At 37.6% G+C, this 10,819-nt stretch overlaps 1 protein-coding gene across 1 annotated transcript; it reads left to right on the forward strand.

The window, feature by feature from the left end:
* The first annotated feature begins 3,272 nt into the window (after window positions 1-3,272).
* On the forward strand, window positions 3,273-9,128 carry tagln3b (transgelin 3b). Its single transcript, XM_038293827.1, has 5 exons — window positions 3,273-3,430; window positions 5,717-5,946; window positions 6,760-6,934; window positions 7,808-7,910; window positions 7,998-9,128. Exons 2-5 carry the CDS (start codon window positions 5,767-5,769, stop codon window positions 8,137-8,139), a joined length of 600 nt encoding a protein of 199 aa, XP_038149755.1. The 5' UTR covers window positions 3,273-3,430; window positions 5,717-5,766; the 3' UTR covers window positions 8,140-9,128.
* Window positions 9,129-10,819: the final 1,691 nt, after the last annotated feature.

Below are 10,819 nucleotides of genomic sequence, written 5' to 3' on the forward strand. Positions count from 1 at the left end.
GTCAGTGAGCCACAGGGCAGCTGTGGTTACAATGTAGTTTGCCACCATCAGTGTGTGAATGTGTGCATGGATGGGTGAGTGACTGAATTAAGTGTGAAGCGCTTTGGTCAAGTCTCCTGACTTGAAAGAGCACTATATAAGTTCAGGCCATTTACCATGACATACCCTGGATAATTTCTGATGAAAGAGAATTACAATAATCCAGCTGGCAAATTATAAAAGCATAGATGACTGGTTCCAGTTTACGCCTAGAAAAGGAAGGCTTGATCTTAGAGAGATGTCTATAATAGAAGAATTATGATTTCATGGCTATCAAACATTAGTGCACAGTCTATTTGAACCCCTAAGTAGGTGACAACAGATGAGTTAGGATACCGAGATTAGCACAGGAAGTTAGATGAATTGGAACTTAAAAGGATTTCTGTTTAAAGTTCATTAAAAATCAAGTAATAGACATGTTAAATGGCCTGTAATTTTAGGGCCTTTTCAAGTAAGAGGAAAGCTTTTAACATTATATTCAGTCAGTCTCCTATGATGTTGGTAAGCTAGATTGCAGCCACAGCTCTACTGGGGCTCTGAAATGAAGACTCATCCATGATATGATGTCACTAAGACACTTAAAATTAAACTAATTGAAATAAGACATTTTTGCATCGCCACCAAAATTCAACAGCAACAGTTTAGAGTTTTTTTTCCTTAACAGTCCAGTGAATCATTGCTCTGAGATTCCATTGTTTTTGCTTTTCTGCTGCAGCCGTCCCAGGTTTATTTTTTACCCTCACATTTTCCTCAGGCCTTCTCTCGTTTATTCACTGAATGGAGCAAATGAACAGTTGTTTATTAACATGTCATTCTCCACTAGCTGCTCAGAGTTTAATGGGGCAAATCAGCCACATATTTCCCTCCACTCTCCCTAACTGTAGCACTGACCTTTAAGTTATGGCTGAACTCTGTAGTTGGTGATTTTCTTGTGATAAAATCTGAATCTCATTTTCTAGAAACCAGTGAAGGGAAAGTTTTAGTTCGACCAGAAGAAATGGCTTCGATGAGAGGGCTTTGAGAGACAAATACAATGCTGGTCTCATTTGTACTTTACGCAACCCTGGTAAAGGTGTATTATATTCCAGTATCAAAATCTTTACATGGAAAATAATCAATCTGAGGTTTAAGTTAGAGTTGTTAATAGTACTATTATTTCTTGGAAATAAATTAATGGAAGCATTTTTAGTTAGATTTTTGTAGCAACGTTGAATAGGTAATCCTTGATTTTTCCATTTTCCTAGTAAACCAGAGGCACAAATAGTTTAAGGCATTGTTAATTTTGCTACTTGAGGACCCAGGTCTGTCTTATCACCAAATGTACTGAAATGGATGCTAAAGGAATGAAATATACCTGTATTGTTCCCAAATAAAGAACTTAGCAAAGAGGAGCCCTCTCTGGGTCACCAGCTCATCATAAAAACATGCTGTCCAGTTTTTTGGGAATTGTGCAAGAAAAACAAAAAACAAAACAAAGCCTTCTCTCTCCTGCCATCACAGATATAAATATATGGAGTTCCCTTAACTCCCCTGGGAATGGAACTTGAACGGTGATAAGACAAAAAGTCAATTTGAGTTTAGTGTTAAACAACAGATGAACCACATTAGGGTCAGTCGCATAACCGGAACACTGGGAAAACTGATGAGTCTACAAATAAACTGAAAATCTGCAATCATCAGATCTTTCCAAATGGTCTGATAAACACAAGAATGGATAATATGGAAAAGCTGTAGGGTTTAGTTTAGCCTATAAAGATTGTCCAATGGAAAATAAAAATTTCAGTCTCTACTGGTTTACAGTCTGTAGCTATTTTTTTTATTATCCTTCTTTCCTTTCTTCCTTGCAGGGGTACTGTTGATGATTCCATTAGTGAATTTGATAATAAACAAATTTGCTCCAATGATTGAATCTACTCATATTCAAATTTATATTTTTACCTGTTTTTCAGTTTACTGTATCTATTTATTTATCCATCCATCTTCTCCTGCTTATTCCGTCTGGGTCATTGTGGGGCCACTGGCTGTCTCCAGCAGTTTATGGGCAAGACGCATGGTACATCCTGGGCAGGTTGCCAGTCTGTTGCAGGGCAACACAGGGTCATATAACCGTTCACACCTAAGGACAAATAAGAGATGCCAATGGACCTAACAGTCGTGTCTTTGGATAGTGGGAAGAAGCTAGAATACCCAGCGAGAACCCAAGCATGCACGGGTAGAACATGCAAACCAGGGGCTGAACTAGATGGGGGGCCAGGGGTGGGCATTTACGTTTTTCATAAATTAACATTTACTTGACAAAAAAGATACTGTGGTTAATTATGCACATAAATATACCGACATTAAAGATAAGTGCATAATCCATGCTCTTTTCAGAACTAGATTTGTGTTATATGGGGTAAAGAGAAAATTATGTGTCTCTGCAAGTCATCTAGGAGTCTTCAGTGAAATCATAGATAAATAACTATTTTAATGAAAACATATTATGTAGATATTTTTACAGAATGATTATTGACAAAAAATAAGTAATGACAATGGAAAAGACGTTTTGCCCAGAACTTAAACCTGAAAGAATTGCATCCACTATATATGCGTATTTGTTAGCAAAGGCTTTAGGAAAGTATAGTTTGTCTTCATTTAGAAAATATGGATGTTTTCCTTGTTAATGTTACTGTTGGAACAGTGTAGCTTAACCCTGAGGTTCTGGTGTCTATCCACTTTCTTATTGCCTGGACACCCTTATAAAACTTTTCTGGCTACGCCTCTGATGCAAACTCCATGCAAAAAGATCCCAGGTCGGGAATCGAACCCAGAACCTTCCTGCAGCAAGGCAACAGTGCTACAAGCTGCACAGCCCAGTAGCCCTCATTCATTTATATATTTATTTATTCTTTTTTTCCAGCTCTTTATGTTCACTTCCTACCAGTTGTGCAAAGAAATGTGATGGTGGAGGCAGTGATCCAATCACTGAAGTGAATTGGGCTGACTGACCTAGGATAAGATAATATTGTGGGGGTTGTGTTGGACACAGAGCTGATTGCAAAGAATTGATTTGACGCATTGACTGATGTGGACCTGCATGCTGTTGGGTGGAGGGGGGTCACTTTGCACAGAGCTGAGCTGGCACTAACACACTGACCGTCATCCGGGGAAGGAGAGTCACGTCGCATTCCACGGCTGAGCGTCCACATGGACCCCCCCCCCCCCCCCCCCCCCCCCCCCCCCTCCTAGTGAAGCTGGCGCATATAAAACCCAGCGAGGCGCCCCTCCCGGACAAAGTGAGGTCCAGTCTGACCGGAGGAGCGCTCTGTATGGATTCTTGCGCACTTCAGCATCATCATCCTTTAACTGAGTGTTAGGATACGGGACATCTGTGGCCGCTCCTCGCTTCTCAGTAAGAGACATTTATCTTTTAAAACTACGTGGGGGGTCACGTTTATGCAATCGATGCATAAACATGACGCAGTTTTCTGTTTACATTTCTTAAAAGGGAAACAATTTCATGCAGATACAAAATAAGTAGACATTTTGGGATTTTAAAGATGAAAATCAAGTGAACTATTAGTAATTTCGAGGAATATACCGCAAAGATAACGTTTACGTCACAGCGGACTGATGTCATCTTATAAAACCTTTATTGATGTGATTAGCTGTGAATAGGGATGTGCGATTTCGTGCGATTGTGAACTTTCTGCATGTACATTCAGATCTATAATCAGCGTCACTGATCGCTGTGGGTCATATGAAGCAGCATCACAGTGCATCACTACGCCCAGCGGGCCGGAAGCTGGATAGCTGGTTGCCATGGTAATAAGAGGGCTTGCCCCCGCTCGAGACAGCTGCCAAGAGACCACACCCTTGCATCTCCACTGCTTATGCTGCAGATTTTATTTGGACTATATGGGAAAAGATCAATTGAAAGGATTTAAATGGAAAGTAAAAAAACATTTCTATCTCACAATATTGCATTGATTACAATTCCTCACTTTCAATTGTATCATTAGAGCTGTTTTAGTGTGATTTTATCTGATTAAATAATGCAAAGCCGAGGATAATTCTCAATGGAAATAACTTTTTTAAATTAATTTTCAAAAACAAAATGATAACTAAAAGATCTACAAAATCCATTGCGACCATTAACCTTCCAAAGTCAATAAATTAGCAGTATGTTTCCATGTGACAATGTATTGCAGTACAACAACAGCTGTTCTGGTCTGAGGAGAGGTTTCAGCACTGTATCTGTATGCTGAAACATGGAGGGGGCATTATCATAGTGTGGGAAAACGATTAACATGGAAAGAAAATCTGGTCGACTTTAATGAGAAGGATGAAGTTAATAATGGAAAATTGCAAACGGTTGTCCTGTGTTGAACATCGATGTACGGAAGAGGATTAGGGCACTGAAAAAATAAAAAAAAAGTTAACTGATTTCTACATTTTATTTCAGTATAATATGACAAAAAGTCAGAAATCTGACTTTAATCTCAGAATTCTGACTTTTGTCTCACAAAGAAAAGTCAGAATTCTGAGGAAAAAGTCTGAATTCTGAGATTAAAGTCAGAATTTGGAGAAAAAAGTCAGAATTCTGAGAATAAAATTCATCATTCCCAAATTAAACTGAAATAAAATTTAAAAATCAGTCAACTTTTTTTTATTTTTTCAGTGTCCCAAATCCTCTTCCGTATCTATTTGTAGAAATGGCCCTGTACTATTTTAGATAAACCTGAATCAAACTAAGAATGTATAGCAGTGTTATTTTTGTCCCCATACAATTTTTCTTTTTGAAGACAATTCACAATAATTTTTCAAGTAAAAGTAGTAGAAACACATCCCACAGCTCATAGGACCACCAAAGTTACAGCCAATAAAACTAAAATAGAGTTTGTAAAGCAAGAAGTTACAGATGCAGTTTAGAAAAATGTACAAATACAGCTGCACAAATACAGTGCATTTTTAGAGGGGCTTAATATTAAAATTGTATCTGTAAGAAATGCTTTTCGGTTGGTCATTCTTAAAAATTTGCAATACACTCATAAAAATATTTCACCCAAATTTTAAAATGTGTGTAATTTTATTTCATAACAAATGCCCATTAACTGTGTTTTGATAATTTTAACAGAAACCTATTAAGCTTACATGATGCATATTCATTTCTATAATAGAGCTCATTTAGTTGAAATACATAATCATCAGGTTTATGTATTTAGTATTAAAAAAGTACAGTTACTCAAATGTAATACTATGAGTGTGTTTATTTCAAATGTATAAAATGTATTGTTTGAATTACATAAAGGTTAATTATTATTATGTAATTCAAACAAATTAACTTAATGTATTTTAATATTAATTCTCGATACATTAACCCGATACATTTCAAATAGATAAGCTATGTTAAAATAGTGATTATGCATTGTGTAAGGTTTATTGAAAGGTTTGTGTAAAAATTATCTAAAAAAAAAAATTTAAAAAAGTAAATGGGATTTTTTTTATCCAATAAAATTACATAAATCTTAAAATTTGCCTGCAATATTTAGTAAATGTTGTGGTTTAACCAAATCAAGTGTGTAAAACATTTGAAAAGCTTTTGAAAAACATTTGCAAGTCAGTGTGTGAGAGACATGAAGTGAGTTTGCTTCATTAATTCTGATTTAACTCTGTCTGTGACATCTTATCCCTTCAGGAAAGCCACCATCCCCACATTGTTCACTATAGATTCAAAGGAGACCTGCCATGGCGAACCGAGGGCCCAGTTACGGACTGAGCCGGGAGGTGCAGGAAAAGATTGAACAGAAGTATGATCCGGACCTGGAGCAGCGCCTGGTAGACTGGATAGTTGCACAGTGTGGAGGAAACCTGGAGAAACCGCAGCCGGGCAAGCAGAACTTCCAGAAATGGCTGATGGACGGAACGGTGAGCGGCTGCAGCCCCTCATCGCCTAAAATAGAAATACTTTGAATTATTAAGATGCAATATAATGCACTGACAGCGATGGAATGGCTCCCACAAGATGGCGAATTTATGTACCCAGTTATGTTTTAACCTTAGATTAATAGTTTTGCCCTCAAGTTAGAGATCTAAAATCAGTTTTAAATCTCTAACCTTTATCAGTTTGTAATTATTTTCCTATCTAAAGGCTGAACGTAAAGTTGGGTTAAAAAAATATGTTAAAATTTAAATACCTTATTATTTCTTTTGTTTTGTTACAACCATTCAGTAATTCTGGGCTTCCTGAAGACGAACATTACATTTCTTATTAAGACTTAATTTTCAGTAGTATAAAACAGACCCAACTGCATTGTGCAAAGCAGAGCAGCTGAGGATGCTGACAAAAACAAAAAATTCTTAGGCACCCACTGAAGCAAATAACAAGAAAGAAAATGTCAATTTCTGCACAGAAAAAGCAAAGCTTTAGATAAAATGTCTCTTACAATTTGATTATGTTAATAGTATTATTTTTTATTAGAGGGTCTTTTTCTGTACTTTTCAGGTTTAGAAGCCAAATAAAGGTCAATCTTTGCTCCCTCTTGAGGAGAGTGATCTATTCTAGGAGATATCTTAAATCTGTGGCTCCAAAGGAAGCAACTGTAAAAACTGAAGCACATGTTTACTCTGAATTAGACGTCATTAGACATCCAGTAGCTACTGATGGCATCATAATGGCTTAGTGCAGAGATTGTGTTCATAGGATGACTAAGCCAGATCTCTCTCCTCCATCTGTACCAGATTCTCTGTCGACTCATCAACAGTCTTTATCCACGGGGCAAAGAACCCATTAAAAAAATCCCTGAGACCCAGATGGCCTTTAAACAAATGGAGAAGATCTCCCAGTTCCTGCAAGCGGCAGAAGCTTATGGAGTCACCACCACAGATATTTTTCAAACTGTGGACCTCTGGGAAGGTAAGGAGATCTTAGAAACCTTTTTACCTCTTAGTCTGTCCCCCTAGAACTCTGCATATCCACTAGTAGATACCTGTTAAAATAAGATAACTTTATTGTCCATCACATTTTCTGAGACTAGGATTTGACTTCGACATCTGGCAGTGATTGGTACATGAAACACATAGTTTAGAAGGTATATCTATCTGCTGCAAAATGGATGGATGGATGGATGGATGGATGGATGGATGGATGGATGGATGGATGGATGGATGGATGGATGGATGGATGGATGGATGGATGGATGGATGGATGGATGGAGGGAAGTGGAGCCCCAAATTAAACTTGTCTTCCCAGGGCCGTCCTGTTTTTAGCTCCATCCATCTTTCTAAGACCTCTAGCTTTCGTGTCCCTTTTGAAGAAAAGCATGATGCTGCCATCACCGTATCCCACCATTGGGATGGTGTGTTCAAATCTTTGAGGCCTTCACATAATAGCTGTATGAGTTCTGAGTCTACGCACTGGTTAGCTGACCTACAAAGGTAATTTTTGCATTACATCTTTTTTAGGGGTGACAGAATAAAATGGACTGAATATAAATGCATGAAACATTTTCAGACCCATGTTTGTAAAAAAAAACTGAAAATTTGGGATTTTTTTTTTTATATAAATAGGTATAACATACACAAACTCATCTCCTGTATTCTTAATATGAAGTTAGATATATTTCAAATTTAGAAAAGCATACTACAAATTATTATTCAAGAACAAATTCATTCTTATAATCTATGGACCCCCTAAGATAACCCTAACCCCTGGCCCTCCCCATTAATAAAAGTGTAGTTCCACCACTGCTCATCTACAAACCTTTGTTCACATGTTTGCTGGTTATAGGCAAAGATATGGCAGCGGTGCAAAGGACCCTGATGGCCCTGGGGAGTTTGGCCGTCACAAAGGACGATGGCCAATACAAAGGTGACCGAGACTGGTTCCACAGGTATGGGAAGCTACTCAAAAAGCCCCATAAACCCACCTTCAGGTCCCTAACATGTACCTTGCTTCTTTCTGGTTGTGCATGCTGCAGGAAAGCCCAGGGGTACCGACGAGAGTTCTCCCAAGAGCAGCTGCGCCAAGGACAGAGTTTAATCGGCCTGCAAATGGGCAGCAACCGCGGTGCTTCCCAGGCTGGCATGACGGGCTACGGTATGCATCGTCAGATTATGTAGACCCCCCCTACACCACTTGATCTCAGACTTTCTTTTCTACTAATTCCACAAATGCTGTAGCCCTAAGCTTTGCCACATTTCCCGTTTTAACCTCAACTTCCCTAGAAATGCTGCTTCTGCTCGACAGTTTTCCTTCACTCCGTAATAAAATGATGTCATCTGTACTAGAGCTTTATGTCTTAATGCTTCTTCTATACTGCTCCTGTTTTTTCCCTTTTTTCCCTCCATATTATACTTTTGGCTACCGGTAATCAATGTGTATTTTTTTTATTCATGGAGTCTTAAAAGAATTTTAAATACAATAAAAGCCATCTGTACTGTACAGTTGTTTACAGAGATACATAAACTGACTGTTAAGGCATGCTGTATGTATTGGTATTTATATATTTCCTAAATTCTGGCGATTGTAGAATATTCTGTTCCTGTGTGGTTATTTTGCCTTAGTCCTAGCAAGGCTCAATATGTGATGATGTCTCTGCTATCTTGTCTGAACCAAATCAGCCTCACGTTGTGCCTGGTTATGGGGCTTCAAAGGCTGAGTCCTTGATCTGCTGGTATTAAATTAAAGATGGGCGCCATTTGTTCTGAGCCATGCCCTCATTTATTATCTGTTACATATTTGTTTAAGCTGTGTCTAAAATGTGCACGGTGTAACATGTAAATGTGCAGTAGCCAACACGTATGACAATAAAGGGTTGATGGTGCCGGGTAAACCTGTTGCTTGAATGTGTGCTGTTTATGTGTGAAACGTTTGTATTTTAGACATATATTTATATTTAGAGGTGTGTCAGAAGTATTACTGGAATGATAAAGTATAAGATATATTTTTTCTCATTTTTGAGATGGAGTGAAATCCGTGTGCTCAAAGTTAGCATTGAGTGATGTTTGTCTCTTATCTTGGCTTTATGTTCCAGCTCCTCCCTTGCTGCCACCCTTATTGTCTCTCCTCTCTATGCACAATCTAATAAAGCCTCTACAGTACAGCGTAATAATTTGGATGTTGTTTTTTATTTAAGCCAGAGTAACAGTAACCCTTTGTTAGCAGCACGAGTGTGAAATTAAATCTATTTTCTTTTTATGATGTTATAGGCTTATTTTCCCTATGATGAAGGTGGAGGATGACAATCATTTCAGTGAGAAATCACAGGGATCAGTTGCCAGGCTAGTTCAGGCTTCCATCCATCCATCCATCCATTATCTTACACGCTTGTCCCAATTGGGGTCGCGAGGGGTGCTGGTGCCTATCTCCAGCAGTCAATGGGCGAGAGGCGGGGTACACCCTGGACAGGTTGCCAGTCCATCGCAGGGCAAGCTAGTTCAGGCTTTATATGTAAAATTGATCAAATGACAGGTTTCCATTAATGGGACCGTTCCTTAATAAATTTTTGTATATTTAAGTCTAATTTGAAGACACCTATTGTAAATACGATCCAAAGAACCCCAAGAGCTTCAGGAGGCAACAACAATCACCTACTTGACCCTTGGAATTAAATCAGTTAATGGAAATCTTTTTTGGTTAATTCATACGTCAATATATTTTTTAAACAACAGGGAACATACTTGTTAGTTCAGGGATAAATGCAAGGAAAAGGTTAAAGTTTCTTTAGGTTATTATTATATAGGTTAGAATCTCAAGTAGAGCACAATTCAATCCAGGGGTGCTTTTAGGATGGTAAAGTATTGGAGTCTGTAGCCCAGTCCCCAAAACGTTACATTTTCATAAGATAATTGCACAGTTTTAAATTCTCAATGGAGATAAAACAGGACATAGCGTACTAGTTGTTTGCCTTGGCTTGAATTAAAATATAAAGAAAAATATAAATTGTGATTTAAACCAAAGAATGTTTACAATAATTTTACCATTTTTTTTTTTATTATTATTTGAAGTGAAGGGTGAAGATAACCTTGTTTAGGATCGGAGGAAAAAATAACTTTAAGAAGTAGAGCATTATGAATTTTAGGATATGTAAAATAAAAAACAATCCAGTGTTTTGCTGGTTCTTTTTGACAAAAGTTGTTTTTTAACAAAACAATGTTTATTTTGGGTCAAATGAGTTCTTACATCTAAGGGAAATGGTGAGATTTAAGAAGAAAAAATATTGCTCAGATAGGAGAATATGTTTAATCTTGGATGAAAGCCGTAGAGAAAACAACAAAGTAGAAAAGATTGAACATCTTGGAGAAAAAAAAAAAAACTCCTCTATAATGAGACATGTATTATTATGAGTCATTTGCAACCTGTTAAGGCTGCAAATGCCTAGTGATTGGAATCCATGTTTACTAACCAGCAGGGCAGCAAAACTGAGCATAGAGCCAGAGCTACAATGGTGTGGTTTATTTCAAACTACAGTATATGGTGTTTAGGTATGGCCATGCAAAAGTCCAGACCACGTCAAATGGGAAATCTATGGAAAGACATAAAACTGATTCATTAAAGCTTTTCTGAATGATGTGGAATAATGTCAGCCTAGAGGTATACCCCTGAAACTAGCAGCTGTGAAGGCAACAATGGTGGTTCAAGTATTGGCCCACAAAACAAATACAGGCTATACTTTTTACATTTCAAATGTAAAAAAACTTTGAAAAAAATTATTCTCTTCTTTACTTGAACCTTTTTTGCTGCCCTATTTAATGCCATTGAGAAATTAATGTTTTTGTCTTTCAAAATAAAACGAGAACA

This window comes from Cyprinodon tularosa, unplaced genomic scaffold, assembly GCF_016077235.1.
Source record: "Cyprinodon tularosa strain WSP-4 unplaced genomic scaffold, ASM1607723v1 ctg33, whole genome shotgun sequence".
Classification (NCBI taxonomy): domain Eukaryota; kingdom Metazoa; phylum Chordata; class Actinopteri; order Cyprinodontiformes; family Cyprinodontidae; genus Cyprinodon; species Cyprinodon tularosa.